The sequence below is a fragment of the Plectrocnemia conspersa genome, unplaced genomic scaffold (genome assembly GCF_051122295.1).
Source record: "Plectrocnemia conspersa isolate PC_06_02 unplaced genomic scaffold, ASM5112229v1 ptg000010l, whole genome shotgun sequence".
In the NCBI taxonomy this organism is placed as follows: Eukaryota; Metazoa; Arthropoda; class Insecta; order Trichoptera; family Polycentropodidae; genus Plectrocnemia; species Plectrocnemia conspersa.
The window spans coordinates 4,024,247-4,045,349 of NW_028277174.1; the positions used below are offsets into that span (position 1 = coordinate 4,024,247).

The 21,103-nt window shown below is 32.7% G+C and overlaps 2 protein-coding genes across 2 annotated transcripts; both read left to right on the top strand.

Annotated features, from left to right (window-relative positions):
- Positions 1-301: 301 nt before the first annotated feature.
- Positions 302-8,655, top strand: Mtpalpha (monolysocardiolipin acyltransferase Mtpalpha). The gene is made up of 12 exons (XM_088195052.1): positions 302-450; positions 599-705; positions 3,304-3,490; positions 3,555-3,744; positions 6,175-6,296; positions 6,527-6,756; positions 6,837-7,413; positions 7,493-7,685; positions 7,755-7,890; positions 7,956-8,176; positions 8,240-8,356; positions 8,428-8,655. The coding sequence occupies exons 1-12, from the start codon at positions 402-404 to the stop codon at positions 8,561-8,563; spliced, it is 2,265 nt and encodes a 754-aa protein (XP_088051178.1). The 5' UTR covers positions 302-401; the 3' UTR covers positions 8,564-8,655.
- Positions 8,656-19,118: 10,463 nt separating this feature from the next.
- LOC148230366 (junctophilin-2-like) lies at positions 19,119-19,478 on the top strand. Its single transcript, XM_088195609.1, has one exon. The coding sequence runs from the start codon at positions 19,251-19,253 to the stop codon at positions 19,476-19,478; it is 228 nt and encodes a 75-aa protein (XP_088051735.1). The 5' UTR covers positions 19,119-19,250.
- The last annotated feature ends 1,625 nt before the right edge of the window (positions 19,479-21,103 follow it).

Sequence of the window (21,103 nt, forward strand, 5' to 3'; positions counted from 1 at the left end):
AAAAAGAAAATAATCCAAATAAATTATATTAGCAATGTTTAATAAACTTCCTTTGGGCAGTTTTCTTTGGTTTCGTTTCAACAAGACTATCACTTTCTAATGTTGTAGAAGAAGAAGATTGGCAGTTCATTTTTTATTTTCAAAAGTCACTATGAAAAGTTGTGAGAGTACTGAATCCAAAGACAATTTCGTATTAACTGATACATTAAAAAATCGTACTGCAATAGTGTGAACACTATCACTACTGAGGGGTTTATAAATATATAATATTTTATTTTGATAATTTTCTGTTTTTTTTTGCAATAGCAACACTGGAAAGACGAGACGACTGTCGGCAACAACCGGCGTTGACGTCACAGGGCAAAGTTCTCCGTTGCCGGCGCTCAAATTAGTTATTCGCCATGGCCGCACGACAGCTGTTGTGTACTTTGCGTCCCTACCGCCCTACAGGTACGATTACTCCTAACCTCACCGCACCTTACTAAACTTGGTCAATTTTCATAAAAATATAACCTACAAAAACCTGTCAACTTTCTCTTCGATATATAACTTTTCATTACTTGGCGATTCACTTGAATTTACTGTGTGGTAATTACAGATTCGCTTCTAAGATGTTTTTCATCCGCGGCCAAAGAAGGAAAGCATTTCAAAGCGAAGATAGTCAACGGGGTTTACGTCGTGAACTACAACACACCAAATGCAAAGGTAAAATCAATGAGATTCTTAAATGAAAATATAATTTTAATGGAATATATCTGAACCATATTGATTGTAAATATCATGGTTATTTTGAGACTCAAACGTGCGTTTCTATATAGGTCTCCAGTACTAAAATATCTTATCTAATCAACTATAGTGTATCCCTAAAGTGCAGTGTTTTTGTATTGGTTTGGTCCCCAATAAGACAATTGTAAACTGGTTGTATGCTATATTTATTGCACAAATGATAAATATTGGTGGAACTTTGACATTGAGAATCTAATAAGTAATAACGAATAATCGTATTTTACATAGACGGAAATTAAAATTATTATACGTAATAATATGTGCATGTCCACTTGAAAAACAATTGCACATATTAAAACTTTTTAAAATCATATTTAAATAATTTTGTTAAAATTTTCTACTTGGTACTTTAATTTATTCTTTCTTTCTTTCCTGATTTTGGTTTGCGATAAAACAGTGGAATTACTCAGTTTGTAGTGGGGTTGTCAATTTTTTATTACAACACTTTTTTTTAGGACTACTTGTTCTAGAATTCCAATATAATTCCATAAAAAACATAATTTTTCAATACACATAGAAATTGATCATGATTGAAATCAGACTTTCAAAACAAAATTATGGCATGAGAAATAATGATTCTAGATTCAATGTTATTGCCATATAACAATGCAAGTTTTATTCATTAAAAAGAGGCAGACAATACAATTATTTATGGTGGTTACCCAGGGACGTCATTTGGGGGGGAGGGAGGGGGCAATTTTAAAATTTAATTTAAATAATACTATGAATTTGAATGATCTAGTCAACTTTTGCCCCCCCCCCTCCCGGAAAAATCTGAAACGATATCCCTAATTCTAAACCAAACATTTTCGGGGTATCAATCAAAGAAAATCTTAAAAAATAGTTTCGAATCTATCCTGAAAATATTTTGTAAAATATGTAATTTCAGTGAAATCATATCGGAATACATTTTCACTGGTAGATTTTTACCAGTGAAAATATAATTTATCTAGCAGGTCCTAGTCAAATTATATTATTTCAACTTTTCCATACTTAGTAAAATATACATTTAAAAACTTATCATTATTTATTTACACATGATGTACAAATGTTACAGAGAATGGGTATTTTTCGGTGAAGTTATATTTTCACTAGTGAAGTCCAGTAGATATATATTTCTATTAGTGAAAATATATTTTAACTGTATAAAATTCGAAATGTCTATGAAACTCAATTTGTTCAAACCAAAATCTAACCTAACAAAGGTTCTAAAACTAATTATAGTTTTAGAACTTTCATTAGGTCAAGCCTAAAATACAAATTAAGCCAACTCTTCTCTCTGGGAAAAATAAGCGGAAAAAGAAGTACAGATAGGCGTTACATAACTCATATTGCTCTATAATCAATAATTTCAATATTTGCAGTGGGAACGAGCGTTCCCACTGCAACGGCACGGACACAATTTTATTGCTTTTGACGTGAATTTTAGACTTCTGCGAAGTGATAATTGTTTTTGTGCACTCCTATTGACCAAATTTCGGTTTGAATATACTTTGAGCAATATCAGAAGTCCATAATAATATTTGAGGATAGCCATCATATTTTTAAAACATAGTGTAATATCGAAATTATTGATTATAGAGCTATTCTAATTAATTTTAGAGAATTTTCTCCGCCTTGAATTTGGCCAGAAAAATGGATGTCATTTATTGAAATCAAACATTTTTCTGGACATTCGACATCTTATCAACATTACATTTTCTGTGCATTTATCTTTTTAATTATGAAAATATCCTGAGCTAAAAATTATCTAAAAGTCCGAAAAAGGGGAGGGGGGTGTCAAAGAGTCCTAACTCACTTGCATGCACAACGGTAGACAATACAATTATTTATGGTGGCCACCCCTAATATCAAAAAAAGTTCACATTGACAGGTATATTTTTGATCCAAAAGGGTGTGAATTTCTTCTTTTTCATAAAAATACGAAGGAGATAGGTTCTCAAGACTTTGGTAATTTCTCTTTTGGGAATGAAGCATTAACACATTTTATGCAAGTGTTTTGCAATTATCAAGGCTTGTTCTTGTCTTTATTTCTGAAACACATTAACACGTCTTATTTAATTGTAAATATTCAGATTAAAATTATTATTTTTCATTTTTATTCACCATTAACATTTTATTTATCCATAGATGTAAAGATCTGTTATAAAAATTATAACATTTTAAATCTAAATATTTTTATTATATTTTTTTTTATCCTTCCTTCATAAAAAAAGTTTTACGAGGACTTAAATATGGTTTTTAATAGTTCACTTTGTGTACCTGGTTTAAAACAGATAGCTCTCTGAAGGAGAATGACAGAATGCACAAATGTTTTTTGTGTGCCGGAAAGTGATCGGTTTATAAAATAAATCTATGATGTCTGTAGATTTTTTATTTAATATTTTGGTAGTATGTGTGCCCCGTAACTTACATCTAGAGTTAGACATATAAAAAGGGTGGAGTCAGAGTCAAAAATATTTTTAATATCTCCCCAGTCCTATAGAACATTTTTGTATCATCAATTTAAAATTACAGGTAAACTCAATAACTGGCGAAGTAATTGATGAAATGGCATCTATTCTGAAAGAAGTACAGTCAAATTCATCTGTGGTGGCCGCTGTTCTCATATCCGGAAAGCCAGGTTGCTTCATAGCTGGAGCCGACATTGGAATGCTAGGGGCTTGCAAAACATCAGCCGAGGTCTATGAAATTTCAAGATATGGTAATTGCATTTTTATTTATAAATATATATGCAGTCCAGTGTTCTAATTCATGATTGTTTATAGGTCAAGAGATATTCAATCAAATGGAAAAGTCCAAACCCATTGTTGCAGCGATACAAGGAAGCTGTTTAGGCGGTGGATTTGAAACAGCTTTGGCTTGCCGTTATAGAATTGCCGTCAAGGATAAAAAGACAGTCTTCGGACTTCCCGAAGTAATGCTGGGACTCTTACCTGGCGGTGGCGGAACTGTGAGGTATTTATCAATGTAACCTTTATATTAGGCTCAAGGTTTTTAAAAATCTTAATTGCATTCTATTATTATTATTTTAGTATGTTTTACGTCTTATAATTATGATACATAGATAAGATATATTTGTGATAATTTTCATCACAATCAAACATTTACAAAATGGACTTTATCCAATTTGTTTATTTATGTTATAATTCGCAGAATGATGTCTGTCGTTCTATTTCTTATCATATATTTAATTATATGACAATGTTAGTAAACTTTCTCCCATAAATTAATTATTGACATATGAAGACCCCAAGACAAGAGCATAAAAGTAATGATGATTGAAATTTAAATAATTACAAAAATACATCTTTAAGGTCAAGTCATTTGAACAATTTTCTTAATTTGTGAAGACCGTATTTAATTTGAAATTCTTATCGGAACTTTTAATTATGATTGAAGATGCAGTTAACATTTATTATTATAATCTATAGCTACTAGTTATTCAACCTCGATATTAATCCATGACATTAAGAAAATCTAATCTGAAGTGATCGATCAGAGTTAAGATTGTAATATGAATTATTTTGTTAAATGTCATCTTCCATACTCGACGGGGCCCTCATAGGTTTGAGTCCATGACCTTTCAATTGGTACACAATTTTCGTTTCTTGTTTCATCACTTTGTTCCCATTATGCACATATGTATATTGTATTGTGTGATGAGATCAATGAATTGGAAATTTAAGTCACTCGAAATATAGAAAAAGCCTTTGTCAATCAAGATTGATGCCACAAACTGGAGAATTGAACAAATCATAAACAGCATAATAGGGCTACCAACCTTAAGGGTTGGTGTGTGCTATATAATTCACTTGAATTCAGGGAATTTGACTCCTTTTTTATTTTATGTTTGTAATACAATAATTGATACCTATTATTATCAATAATATTTCGATATTATGATAAAAATAAATAAATTTATTGGGGGAAAAAATCGTAAAAATTGCGAATATTACATATGCACTATTTTATGTATATTTTTTAGTAAATGTTTGTAATTTCGATAACTCGGCGGAACATATATTTACCAATAATATTAGCATATCGTTCGTTTTTAGTGAGAAAAATATGTACAATAGATGTATATTATTTATTTGTGTCATTATCCATATAAAAAAATTACAATAAAATGTTGAGAACCACTAATATTTTTTATCGATAAAGCAACATTACTCTAATATATACGTGAATTAAATAATAATCATAACTTGATAAAAGTGAGACCTAAATAAAATAATCATAAGTAGATAAAAGTAAGACGTGAATTAGAAAGTCTTGAGAAGCACTGAATTTACTTTATCAATAAATAAAACTTTACTTTTATATAAAAGTAAATAAAATATGCATAAGTTGATAAATGTGAGACATAAATTAAAAAAAGCTTAAAATAAAATGTTGAGAACCACTGAATTTGCTTCAAAAATAAATATGCAATAAATTAAATTAAACAAATTTAAAAAAAAATGTAAAAATTAACTCACTCAACGATGTATGTATGTATATGCTGAAAAAATAACTAATCAAATGGTTAAGTAAAATGAACATGTTGCAACTGACATCATCTTTTGAATAGAAAAAAAATATTTCATCGATCAGGTTGTTCCATAACTTAATTTATAAAATGGGATACATTTTTGCAAATGTAAGAAAAAAAACCGCATAGACTAATGGGACAACCCGATACATTGATTGGTATTATACTAAATTTAAAAAGGTAAAGATTAATATTAAATCTATATTATATTGCTATAATTTAACGCTCATTGTATCCAGATATGCTAGAAATACGTTATTTGCGTTAACACAGTCAGTTCGAGAGCTATCCATTTCATCATTATTCCTAATTGAAAAAGAGATGGTAAGTTTGGGTTTACACGCCTACTATTAGCTCTAAAGCATATGATATGGATATACATTTGATGTACTTAAATATATGTTCGATATACTAAATCCAAACTTGCCATCTCTTTCTCAATTATGAATAATGATGAAATGAATATCTCTCGAACTGACTGTGTTAATGCAAAAAGAGTATAGAAAATGTTTGTTTTTAAAAAAAATATTTTATTTTTGAACACAATATTTTTATAGACTAATCTTAGGATTATAAAATAATGAGAAAAATAAGAAACAATATATATTAAAAGCCAATATATCGACTCAATTTTTTTTGTCGGTTCTATAAAAGCCAAAATATTGGTTCTAGGGCTAAATAATTATTTTAGTAGCTACTTATTATATATAATATTTAAAAAAAGTATGCAGCAGACTTTCTGTTACCTTTTTTAAGTGAGTTTTTAGTAAGACAGGCAAACTTGAATTATATATTATTTTTTAACGCTAATGATAAATAACGCTATCCATTGATATTTTTTATTTATTTAGATTGCAACAATTGACGTCTATTCCCAACACTCTCGATTTGGCATTAACAGGAAAGATGATCAAGGCAGACAAAGCCAAAAAAATGGGTTTAGTTGACATGCTAGTTGAACCTTTGGGTCCCGGTAAGAATAATTTTAATCAATCTCAAGTACTTTGATACGTTATTAAATTTTGTCTTTTGATCTTGCCACTTTGTAATGTACGATAAAGCGACCAATCCAGTTTTAAAAAGATTGCAAATTTTTATCACGATGACATATTTTATTATCGGTGTTGATAATATATTCATTGATAAGAAGCTATTTGAGTACAAATTCTTAATTCCAATATACAACGATTGTTTCTATTTTAGGACTCAAAAGTGCCGAAGATGCAACGTTCGAGTATTTGGAAAATGTCAGCATTGAAATTGCAAGGAAAATAGCATCGGGAGATCTGAAAGTAGATCGCACTCGAAAATCTCCAATGGATAAAATATTAGCTTTTGCTTTGCAAAATAAATTTGTCAAAGATCAAGTGTTTGGCAGAGCGAAAGCTCAAGTGTTAAAACTGACCAATGGACTTTATCCTGCACCTTTAAAGGTTAATAGCAGATTTTCTTTTAAATTTGTTTCCATTCTATTTTGCTATCTTCAATCTCATATTTTAAATATTAATTATAGATTTTAGAAGTCATCAGAGCCGGTCTCGATAAAGGTCCTGAAGCTGGATTCGAAGCCGAACGCAACGGTTTTGCCGAATTAGCTATGACTCCCCAATGCAAAGGATTGATCGGGCTCTTTAAGGGTCAAACTGAATGCAAAAAGAACAAGTTTGGCGAACCAAAAGTTCCGATTAAAACTGTAGGTGTTTTGGGAGCTGGTTTAATGGGCGCCGGAATCGTTCACGTCAGCATAGACAAAGGATACAAAGTGATTATGATGGATTCAGCCAATGCTGGACTTTACCGAGGAGTCGGTCAAGTTGAAACGGGGCTCAACGGAGCCGTGAAGAGGAAGAAGATGACCAAGATTGAGAAAGATAAGCACATGTCGAATTTGGTGCCATCGCTGGAGTATTCTAAATTCAAAACGGCAGATATTGTAATCGAGGCTGTTTATGAAGACATCAAGATTAAACATAAAGTTGTTAAAGAGCTGGAAGGTGTCGTACCTGAACACTGCATCATTGCTACCAATACTAGCGCTCTTCCGATCAAGGATATAGCTGTGGCGAGTAAAAGACCTGAACAACTCATTGGTGCGTTTGCTAGTATTCATTTTTGTTGCTATTTTATTTTAATATAATTTTTATTATAAAAATCTGATTTTTTCAACAGGTATGCATTATTTTTCACCTGTCGATAAGATGCAGTTGCTAGAAATTATCACACATCCCAAAACTAGCAAAGAAACTATTGCCGCGGCAGTAAAAGTAGGCCTTAAACAAGGAAAAGTAATTATAACGGTCAAAGACGGACCTGGATTCTACACCACTAGACTCGTATCTTTCTATATGTCTGAAGCATATAGGTAAAATTAATATATGTCTTATATTATAATATATTTTTCTTTATAACAGTGTTTTATTCATTTGTTCAGAATATTGCAAGAAGGCGTAGATCCTAAAGAGCTCGATAAAATCACGAAAGGGTTCGGTTTTCCCGTAGGAGGTGCTACTCTAGCCGATGAAGTAGGAATTGATATCTCTAATCACGTAGGAAGTTTTATGAAAAAGGTTAGTAGTTATCTTTTATATGTATAATATAATAAGAATATTTTTTAATTAGTATTATTATTTAGAGTTTCGGCGAGAGAATATTAGGAGGTTCCACAGATTTAGGTGTGGATTTAGTCAAAGCTGGATTCCTCGGTCGCAAGTCTGGTAAAGGAATGTATATTTATGAGAAAGGATCTAAGAATAAAGAGGTCAATGTCGAAGCTTTGGAGATCATCAAAAAATATTCGCTTGAACCGAAAGGTGCGAATAGTGTCGAAGACTTACAATTGAGATTGGGATCAAGGTATATATATGAAGTAATAATTAATAATACAAGAACCAGTATTAAATTCATATTCATTTTCAGATTTGCAAATGAGGCTGTTTTATGTTTAGAAGAAGGTATTCTTTCGAGTCCATTAGAAGGTGATGTCGGAGCTGTTTTCGGACTCGGTTTTCCTCCATTTACTGGAGGTCCATTTAGGTAGTAATTTCGTATTATTTATATTGTTATATGTGTATGATTTATTAAATAAATTATTATTTTTATTATAGATGGATTGACGCCTACGGTGCTGGAAACCTCGTCAAGAAAATGGAGCATTATCAAAGCCTTTATGGAGTTGCGTTTAAACCAGCTTTAACTTTGATCGATATGGCTAAGGATCCAACCAAGAAGTTCTATAACTAAACATGTAATTGTAACAGATGAAAGGAAGATAAATTTTGGATTGGCATTCATATAATTTTCAAAGACTAAAATATTACACAAATTAATACTCAGTTATTGAAGTGAAAATAATTTGGAGTATTTCCAAAATACTCATCAATGATATGTTTAATGATCATCCATTATTGCATTTAAATATATTTAATCACTTAATATTCCGAATGCAGGTGCCTTTCAAGTGTCAAATAATAAATATTATAGATTTATACATTATTTAAATATAGGCTATAATGTTCATTATTAATAAGTGTTATACATATATTTTTAAATATAATTTTATATGCAAAAAAATATATTATTTTATACCTGATATACAAAGCTTTGTAATTAATACAATAAGTTATATATGTGAGATTCAGAATGAATGTTTATTTATATAGTTTCTTTAATATGTATACAGAAAGTATGATACTTTAAATATAGACTTGTCCTTGGAAAATAAAATAAAAACTGCAAGTTTAAGGCTGGGTCATTTCTCTATTGAGGTTGGTCGTTTATATGACTCACTGCTTTTCAACTCCATTATTTTATATTTATTATATTTTGATTTTCACATAAACAGAAGTCCAGTAAAGTTAGTTTCATTCTTAGACATACAGCAGACCCCCCAATAACACGGTAAATTGAGTGCCTATTACTTGATGTGTGAGCGAGCCAAAGGGAGGATATCTCACCACACGCGCCTGAATCGTATGTATGTATTGCAAATAATTGTATGAGTATTTTCTAGTCCCTAACTACATGCATCCAATTTATCGTGTTATTGGGGGGTCTACTGTATATTATTACTTCAAATGAAGGTATATAAGGGCTAAAAATTTTGTGGTGAAGTAGTTGTAAAAGTGTTTGCGAAAAGCCGTTTTATATGATTGATGGCTAGCAGCTTTGGTGAATGGTAAATAGATTATTTTTTTCAAGTAGTAGATGGGAAAAAAACTACAGGAAGACATGCTTTATTCAACGTAAATTATCTGTTGCAATATGACAGAGATTAGCCCAATGCGTTACAACAAATTAAACTTAATCAACTATTAGGTGGCCAAAATTACTCATCGATATATACAGATCCACATAAGACGCATGAGGTCAACTGCAAGTGATATAATAAATATTTATGGTTTTAAACTTGACTTAATTTATTTATTAATTATTCTAATCATTTGGTTGTTCATAGATGTCTACATAATTATCCAGAATATTTATATATATTATGAAACACATAAAATATTTAAAACTAAATAAATTAAATTACATAGATTTTTAGCTTTATTGCTTAAAAAATCATTTAATTTAGTTTAGTCTTTCTTTTTATTTAAACAAATTTTATGTAGTCTTCGTTGATTACTCTAATATTATTTTATATTAATTCTAGATGACATAATTATAGAAAATATTAGTTTATTTGTTAAATTGACATGATGTCTTCAATATATTCCCTATGATAAATTCATCTCTACGGGACATTTAATAATACATATTAGCATTAAAATTTTGCTTTTTTTGAGGACTACCGTGGTACCTCGACATACGAACTTTTGTGGTTCGTATCTCGAAACCCAATTTCTCATTACGTCTTATTAATTATATAAATACCGAAATAGATGTACAAAAAAGTAAATATGTACGTGCAGCTGGCGTCGCTCACACCACTTTGCATGGTATTTCAGATGCGACATAGTAACAACAAAAACCTCTTGGATAAATAGTGTCGGTGCGAGTGCAAGCGCAGTGCATCGTAGTTCGTATGTAGAGATCAAAATGAGATATAAAACAGTTCGTTTCTTGAAAATATTGTATGTAGAGCGGTTCGTAAGTCGAGGTACCGCTGTTCACAGATTGGTAAGCATATTGGTAACGCTTACCTTAAAACATGACACTGAGTAAGACACTGCAACACATTTTACATGATTTTCAGAAAAAAAAATATTTTTTGGATAAAATTCTATTATATAATTATCATTTTAACCATTTTTTATGTATATTTTAAACTTTACAAGCAATGTGAAAAAATAGCTTTTGGCGACAAGAGGTGACGGGTAGCAATTAGACACAGATTGAGTCGCTGTAGTAGTATTTTTATTGTAATTTTAAGTTACATGTTAGAATATTATTATATACAAAGTATGAGCGGACGGTGCGCGAGGCACGCACCATCGTGCGATGCTCAGGGTTGCAACGAGAAGAGTATCCGTTACGCCAGTGCTACCAGAGTGCCACCAAGTTTTGGCCATAACAAAATCTAAATAAATATATATAAAAATAAGCTCCCTAGATGCTTTTTAATTATGAAGCTGAAAATTAAAAAGTATCAATTAGGTGCTCCTTAACATTTTTTATTCTATATTATTATATTTCAGAATAAAAAAATCTGTTTTTTTTTACATTTCATCAAACTAACATATAGTTTACAAAAAAAGATCAAAATAATATTATTTTTCAACCAGGGACTGCGAACTGGATAATTTTTTCTGGCTGAGCGGAGAATTGACAAATTGACCCGATCCAGATTTTTGTGCTAATGAAATATATTGAGTAAGCAAGCAGCGTATGAGTAAAATATCCAAAAATTTTGCGCTTCGCTGTGAAATGGGCCATAAATACAATTGAGAGGGTTCTTATTTGTAAAATAGCGCAGTAAATTACTATAACAACGATAATTACTTGAATGAACGTGACAATAGTGTAATATAAACAAATACTGTAACTGAACGGACCACCACAATTGCCCTTGTTATATCCAGATGGAGAAATATGATACTCTGGACACAAAGGAACAAGTAAACAATGCTTAGTAATTACCCTAGAAATAGAGAAAAAGTTTTTTTTTTGGTACATAACGATTGTGCAAACAATACGCCATCGGGCGACAAAAAGCCGTTAACATTCAACCCGTTACATGATTTGACCTTCAAAAATGTCCATCAAGCAAAGTTCACTCTTTAGAGGCGTGTATATATTTCATTGGTCGAAAAAACGAGCACAATAATTAGTCGAATTATCTCTGCGTTGTTATGATTCGTCGGAGAGCTTTCCAATCTACGATACTTCGAGTCAGTCTCCAAGGGACGATAAGGGAGAGAGGAACTGAGAGACATCTAGACGATCGATCACGACCACGTTCTGCTAGTTGAGACTTCAGAGGAGATCCTGAGGATATCATTTCTCCGACAGCTTCTCCACCAGCGCTCGGAGAAAAACAATAATCTTCCATAGCAGTTTGCTGCAATGTATGTTATACTAAATAAATCATTTCCAACGTCTATTTATGGCTGCAAAGTCACACCCCTTAGAGCTGGAAACCTTAAATAATGCAAGAACTACACTTCGCCACAAAATGCCAATTTGTACAATTCGCTGTAAAAACATGATCCTCAAAATCATCGACCGGCAGTGCAGAAAAATCAAAGCGACAATAACCAACGATCTGTAACGCTTCATCTCTTAATAACCATTTTATTAAGAACAGTTTTAGATTATAAAACATTTTTTTGTGAAACTAGATGGCCTTTTACTTCTTTCTTTATCACAAACTTTACTTTTATGGATTATACAAAAGTCGGTTTTCGAATAGACACAAAATTTCCATAAATATTAAATACTTTCTTACTATAGTAGTAGATTTTCGAAACTTGGCGGGATTTGATACTGATACGGCCATTTTAAGCACACACTGCAATTACAACGTTGTTACGAACTCTGGCATGTCAAGTGCCTTGTATTTGTTTTCAGGTTCTCCATGCAGTATTATTCACATCGACCGCCAGGACTCGCCGAACAGGCTCCGTCCAACAGCATCATTGTGGCGTCCGCTTTTAGCCGCGAGGTCAGGGGAGTCGTTCGACGTTCTTCGGTCCATTCTAATCTCATTAATTGATCGGCCGGATTCTGCCGGCCTGACGTGACACGACACAAACGTCGGTCGGCGGTCGTCTGCCCCGCGTGTGCGGCTGAATTGATTTCGCGAAACTTAAATATAGTACTACTGCCAAAGCTCGAGAGCGCCGCTAAAAGCTCGCGCGCAAAAGTCGCACGGGAAATGGAATCGTCCGTTGGCAAACGTCGATTTAACACATTCGCGGCCGGATGCTCTATCTATATTTTCAGATGATTGCTCAGATGAATTCGACGACGAAACAACAATGACGATGAATCATGTAGGGGCTCATAAACTTTTTTAAATCACGACTTACTTTTAGACATTTTGAGTGCTGTGACTTATTCAGCTAATTAGGCGCCGGAAGAGCTGCTTGATCCAGAAAGTTATAGCAGGCGATTAGGAGCGATGTAGTCTTTATAATATATAGTCCTTGGTATTGTTATATAAGTGGTAATTCTCGCAGAATGTGGCATGTGATCTGCTCATGGCGCTTCTGAACTGCAACGGCGCTCTTTGACCCTTCGTGGTGCTAAGCTATGTGCTCAAACATTTCGGGTATGTCGGCGTAGACACGATCTTAGCGTAACCTCACAAAAAATTTAATAGCGTTAAATCTCATGATTTTGGCGGCCAGGTGGCGTCACCAAAACGTGAAATAATGCAACTTGGAAACTTTTCACGTAAAACATCCAACGTTCACCCGATGTGTGGCAAGTTGCGTCATCTTGTTGACACCACATGTCTTCCACATTAATATTTTCGACTTCGTGCCAAAAATAATAAGATATCATGCACCTATAGCGCTCACCATTGACTGTTACAGTCCGACCGTCATCGTTTTCAAAAAAATAAGGCCCAATGCCGCCACCTGACCATAATGGCACCAAACAGTCACTTTTTGGGCATTTAATGGTCTCTCGTGAATCACATAAGAATTTTACTCGCTCAATTTTACTTATTAACATATCCAGAAAGTGAAAATGTGCCTCAACAGAGAAGAAGATTTTCTTTGAAAAATTAGCATTAACTTTCTGCTACTCTAACACCCAATCTGCATAAATTCTTCGCTGTCCATGGTCTCTGGGCTTCAGTTATTGTGTTTTATGACTTTTATACGGGTGTAAATCTAGATGCAAAATGCATCAAAGGGAGCTATTAGAAAAGTCCAAAAGCTGCGATCTGTACACTCAGTTTGGACGACAAAATTGACCACAATCTTCCCGTAAATTTCAGTTCGTATAAAATTGTTATTCTGTATAACAATTAAACAATTTTAGTGAGTTGAGTGGCGGATAAACGATCCATTTCGTAAATGTGTTGTTGCAAGCTAACATTTGACACTTCGAATATGCGTGATTATTGACAGCTGTCCGATTTACAGTGCTGCCAGCATAGGAAACTCAAATTGGATCACGCTGTACGATAAAATTAGTCTCTTATTACAAGTTAACATTAGTTTTCTCTTACACAATTTTTTTAAAGCATTTAATGCTGTGAAAAGAGATGTATTATTATTGATTTTTAAAGCTATAGAAAACGTCATATAATATATATTTTCTCTTGCTAATAATAAAATCAGTAGTATCTCAAATTATATTCAAATTAACTATAATATTAATATACATAGAATACATGTTTTAAATACACTTTTATTTATCTATTTATTCTTTACTCGCGATTTAGGGAGATGTGTATATAACTAAAACCGTGATTCTCCATAATTTAACGTTTGCTAAAATTTTTGTTGTAGCTTATTGTGTCGCATTACCAAGGTGAGATAAATGGCTAATTACTTTGTGCTAGTTAGTTAATTAAGAGTGCTGTACCTAATGAGATTTAGGTCGAAGCTAGAACAGAGGAATGGAATGAGATGGGAATATCAAACTCTTATAGTGTAAATACTGTCAGAAAGCTATATTAATGAAACTTTGAAAAATAGTTAACATAACAAAGTTTCGCCACATTAGATAATTGAAGAGTGCAAAGTTGGTTTAACGATTCTTGTTTAATATACGACTAACTGTAACATCATAAAAAACGTTTTATACAAAAAATACTGAAGTGTTTTTTATTGTCTAATCAAAAAAAAGAGTTTATTAAAAAAAACGAGTTTTAAAAAATAATAATAAAATAAAGAAATCAACTTTAAAACCATTATTAAAATATTATTCATTTTTGTGACTATCTTTGCTATTGTCTCTGGGTGCTTTCTATATTTCATATCATTTAAATAGTGTCAGTGAATTTTATTAGTGTTTATTTTTATTATGAAAAGCTTTACATTTTCTTTAAATTGTATATTATTAAAATTTATCTTTATGCCAGAAAATATGCTAAATGTTTGAGGTGCATTGTTTTAAATTGCAAATACATTGATGTTGGATGATGATTTTTATAATTAGTATATTATTTTACTTAAATCTACTATTATAATGATTTTGTAACAGCTACAAATAATATTATGGATTGAATAATAATTTTGGGTCTTCCGCGTGAAAAACATATGCCAGACATCCGCTGGCGTTTCATAATTTTTATGTAATTATTATTATATTATATAATATCAAATTGTATTTTTTTGCATAATTAATTAAATAATAATATTTATTAGAATAAATACGAAAATTAATCTATTTTACGAATACAGTATGTTTCGAATTACTTAAATCAAAATTTAATTTAATTTATCGGAAAGTTCGCGTATCTTGATTTTATTAAAAAGAATATCACTTACATGTAAGGTGATCTGGCACAAACTCCCAGAGAAATTTCTTGCATCTGTAGGAAGACGTATACATTTTAGAAACTCTTCATTTATCATTAAAAACAATATGCAAGAGATAAAATGTAAAACATAGTTATTTTATTTTATATCGAAAACTTACTTTTATGTTCGTAATAAATCTACGTCACTCGGATGATGTTTTTTGTACTTATCAGTTATCTTCTTGGTCCACGCCTGTCATAAAGAGATAGAAGGTATTACGACCCCTAAAATGTGGGGTTCGACCCTTACGCGTTAAAAATGATAAATCGCGTTATCCATTGTCGAAGTTAGCTATCTATTATACTAAAGACAGTAGAAGAAAACGAGACCCTTTCGTACCCCTTTTTTGCCCTAGTCGACTTTCACAAAAGCCGAACTTTTCCGAACGAGTTAACAGAGTTTAAATTAACCGTGTTAATTTACCGAAGAAAAAATGTATCTATGTATATAAAATACTCGTTTAGATTTTCCGAGAGAGGAAAAGTCAAACGACGCATTGCGCAATCAGAGAGTATCTTACAAATTCGCATAAAACAGTAAATCTATATTTCTACTAAATGATCAAACGAATTAGACAAATGATTCACAAATAAATATTTTCTTAACAGTTGATATTGAGTGCTTAACCTTCAAATTTAAATTTATGTTGTAAGAAATCCTAATTTAATTATTATCTATTGTTTTAACTAGCTAATATGAAATATAAATTATTATATAACTGACCATGTAACCTTCTGTTTTGTAAGTGAGGTCTTAAACAAATATGAAGTATAAATCTACACATAATATTATGTGTGGGGGGGGGGGGATTTATTTGGCCACAAGCTAGGAGGCCCGCTGGCAACACAGACGTGGCGGTAGCGAGAGCAACATTATGTTTTGGTTGAACACGACGGAAGGCAGTGCCTCGTTAGCCGATCTCATTTATATCATTCTTAACAACTTTAATAAATACTACTGTAGCATACTAATCTGTTTATAATTGTCATCCCATCCCATCCGTCAAAATTTGTGTTATATTATATCATAATATATTATAATCGATCATAATATTGTGTACAATATAATTTTACACTATTATTAAATACATAAAAAGAGATTACTGTAAAAAAACTGCTGCCAAAATTTTATCTTTATGGTCAGAAAATAATAATAATAATGAGTAATAATATATGCAGATATTTAAAACTCGCTAGTGAATTAATAATGGTTTTAAAGCTGACTTAATTTATTTATTAGTTACTTAATCAAAAATAATATAAGTTTTTATTAACTTGTGTCTGATTAAAAAATACAACAATATTATTCTCATGTATTAAAGAGATGAATAAGCAGATTTTTTTTAAGTTGTAGTTCATTAATACATATGATCACATTCTATTTTATTTTAAGTAAATCGAACGAAAACAGAGCATGTATTATTAAAATACATGGCATTTTTGTCTTGTCAATTAAAATTAGTAGCGTAGCCATAATATGGAAGTACGAATCAAGCATGCAACACAAAAGTACTAGTAGCTTAAAATGGATACTGTATTTGTAGTATATGCTAAAGTAAAACAACGTTCTGTCGTATATTGAAGTGGTGAAGTCAATGAATGAAAGTGCAGTATTGTGATGCATGTCTGTCCCTTCAGCAAGTGCGCTAATGGACTAACTCTTCTCGACTCAAGTTTTTAAGGCGCTTGAATTTTTTTTATTAGGCGTTGTTCACCTTTTATAGGGAATTGTATATGTTATTATGTTTTTATTTTTCAGTATAAACTAGGAATACTGAATAATAAATGTAGTTCTTTTCAAGTAAAAAAATCTGCTGCAAAATTTTTTTTTTTTTTTATATTTTTGTATTATAATATTTTAATATATAAAATATGTAAAAGATTGAATAAAACACAGAACCTGATTTTGAAAGTATTATATTTCATTAATTATAATATAATTTGATATTCATTTGTTAAATATTAATTGCGATAATTGATTTGTTGTTGTTGTTGCATAGCAATGCCACCAAAACGACAATATATTGATCGTCGCACAATTATTAATTGCATTGCATCAAACATTGAAAGATTTACGTGGAAACAATCAGCCATTCGGTGATGCACTAATATTATTAGCAGGTAATTTTCGTCAGACATCCTGTTATATCACGTTCAATACCAGCTGATGAACTGAATGCGTGTTTAAAAGCATTAAATTTGTGGAGACACGTTAATAAATTTATATTAACGTGTTCAATTGCAAAACGTTTTGAAAAACAATTTTTGGATATTGGAAATGAATCAACAGGTTGCGTCAAATTATCAACCGATTATTATGGTATCACACACTCAAAGTAAGAATTAATACAATACGTATTTCAAAATATCACATAACATTATAAAAGTCTTGTGATGTGATTTTAGCTGCAAAAAACGTTCATCATCAACATGTGTTACTATGCGAAATGTATACTTATAAATCAATAGATACTGTTTTGAAACAAGATGGAGCAGTAAATTATGCAACTGAATTCTTGAATTCATAATCGTTGTAATCGTTGCAAATATGTGGATTGAATTGGGAGAATCCGTGTTTTTCTCATGGTCAATTATACGTTGCATGCTCCCAAGCGATTTGTTTGTATATGCGTCAAATGGAATCACCAAAAAAATCATATATCCCAGAGCATTGTATTGATCTTTAAGGTAAATAATAATTAATTTCAATTTATTTAATTCAAATAAAATTAATATTGTATATTTTATTGTTTTCGTAAGATATCCGGATGGTGTTGAAGCTGAAAAAGAAGAAAAAAACTAAAAAACAAAACAGCTGTAGCGACCACACACAGATGACCATGTTTGAAAGGGTCATTGTCTCAAACCTTTAATTCGCGTTAATGACAGTGACCAAAAACGATCATTTATTAACATTGGAGGTAAATAATATAATGGTGTAAAGGTTTGGGGACCGCACACAACACAAGTTCACAGTAACTATTTTCCGTCGTTAAGAGAATCCCTTTGAGGCGAAACCAAAACCGTGACCGTTTCCGATAAATTCAATACGATCTTGGATGAGCAAACGTCGCTTTCTAAAGGCGGAACTCCCGAACGAGCAGCCTCAAGAAGAACTATCTCCTGACACTCGTTGCAGACAGCCACAAGAACCCTGAGGATCATCCACTGGCATCATCACATGCGACAGCTTCAGCTACAGTAAATGTAAATATATTTATAAAAAGTCTTACTAGATTCACACCCGTCTCACTGGTCGCGAGGTCAACCATCCCTAGGACAATAATTAATTGATATCGAACTTCAATTGTATTTATTTAATTTATATACAGTCCGCTAGTAAATAATTAAAAAAAATCGGTGTAGACGACATCAACCAAAAAGACAGTGATCGCACAAAAGCCGTGTTTCTGGTCCACTAAAGCCTGCTGAGAGTGATTATGTATATGCAATTTATATAAATAGTTGTTACATACATATTTATCTAATGAAAAAGCATACATTTTTTAGTATTTTTTAAGTCTGTTCTGGATGATGCAGGCAATTCTGCAACGATGTCTCTTGATCAACTGGTTAATGTTCCCGGGCGAAAGTTTCACAAAGTTTCATAATACGCATAATAACCGCGTCGAGCTTTTCAGGCGCGCTCAACATTTTCCGACGCGGTTTTCTTCTCCGCGCAGCGAACCGGTTAAAAATTACACCGCAGCGCCTCTCAATCTTTCGGAATGCCCCCGCCGCCCATCGTCGCGATTGTGAAAGTTTTTCGCGCCCCCGTCCGCTCCCGCCGCCAATTTGTCGGCTCGTCGGTTATTTTGAAGACTGCGTGTGTGAGTGTGCGCGCGCCCACAATAATACGCACGGTGGGCGGGTGTGTGAGTGCGCGCGCGGCGCCAGTGGGCGGCGATGTTCGGCGCGCGACGCCCGTGCGCTGAGGCCGCCCTCGAGCCCGGCCGCACGTGTCCCGCGCTGTCCCATCCCGGCTGAATCGCCGGAGCAGCCACCATGCAGCAACCGGAGGAGCCTCCGCCCCCGGCCACCGGCCAGGGCCAGGGGGCGCCCCTCAGCGGCGGCCGGTTCGACTTCGACGACGGCGGCACCTACTGCGGCGGATGGCAAGACGGCAAGGCGCACGGCCACGGCGTCTGCACCGGCCCCAAGGGACAGGGCGCCTATTCCGGCTCCTGGCACTTCGGCTTCGAGGTCTCCGGCGTCTATACGTGGCCCAGGTGATGATAAACGAGACCGGTTCCCGGAACCGAAACTCCGGTTCCGAGGAACCGGCGCTTGAAATCAGTGTCCAAATAGTGTCGTGCGTCTGTGACAGTGTCTGGGTAGTTTGAGAAGCGTCAGATTACGGATTTACGCGCTTTAAATTCAGTTTGCTCAAACTTATCTGTGTTATCAATTGTTAAAATATTATTTGAGTGGAAGATTTGGCTTCTGAAGTTTTACGAGCCACAAAAAGCTGAGAAAAGTTCAACGTGTGGTGATCGTCTGACAGTGGTTTCCAATATTTGTGTTAGGTGGCTTAGGTTCAATTTTGACAATGAATTGTTAAGTTAGACTTCTTGGGATACTTACCCAACACATTTTTAGTTAGCTTTTGTTAGATTTTGTTATCAAACGTTGAACTAGTTTTTCAAGTCCATGTTTCAGATGTTTTGATTTATTTTTCTTTGATAATACTATTATTTACGTATTCTGCAGATGTTTATTTACTTGCACATGTTATTTAAAAGTCTCATTACAAGAATTTCTATGTAGAATTATTTTAGTTTGAAAGTTTTTTTTACTCTTCGACTGACAATTGATTATGATAGTAAATATAAGTTTTGAGCTCTAGATTGAAGTTAAAAAAAAGAAAAGGGATTTTTGAATATTTTTTTAGCCGTTCTTAGAGGTACTTGTGACATATGTCTATAAAAACTAAATTAAACTATTATTATGCAAAGTAATTACCTAATCAGTACTAGTTTACTTCTAATATATATATTTTTGTTAAAAACAAACATAATCAATGATAACGTTTATAGATAATATATTGCAATTTTTGTGACAAAGTTGTTATTAAGCTATCTGTATATCTATGTATCACATTATTAATGGACACAAAAAAATATAGCATATGTTAGCAAAAAAACTAACTATAAAAGTAAACTTTTACATCACTACAACAGCAAAAATTATAATTTTGTTATGAAAACTGAGCAGTTTTTTAATTTAAATTAAAAATATATAATTAAAATCGAGAGCATAAAACTATTGGTTTTTATATTATAAATTTTATTGTCGTATTTTTACCTTATCTTTGTGGCAGAATCTTGTTTTGCGATGTATTCATCATATACTCGCAGAATTTCTCGCTTATAGTCGTCTATATCGAATTTTGAATTTAAATAAGTTTACTTAACTGTTCTTTGACACGAAGAATGTCTTTGTAGACTGTTCTAATTTTATTTGTCTACTAGAAAATCTATTCTCCTGGGTCGTAAAGCTCTCTATTTTTAGTTAGTTCAAAGGTTTATATGTTATCAAACGTTGAACTGGTGATTCAAGAACATCTGCTCGACTTCAAAACAATCTTGAAAGGCAAAGTTGGCCTTTGAACGGTTCGCGTCTCTTTGTGATAGAATCTGACGTTGTTAGGGTTTAAATGACAGTGACCTAATCGGCGATTATAATGAACCTGAAATGGTTTGAGGAGCGCTGAAATTTGGATTAACACGCAAAACAGGCACGTGCTCTCAACGCGCGCTGGCCGCGCCAGAAGACATCAACATTTTACTTTGATTATGCGCTTCTAAGTCGAAAGCTCAGATTTAACCGCTCAAGTGCCGCTCGCTTTTATTTTATCT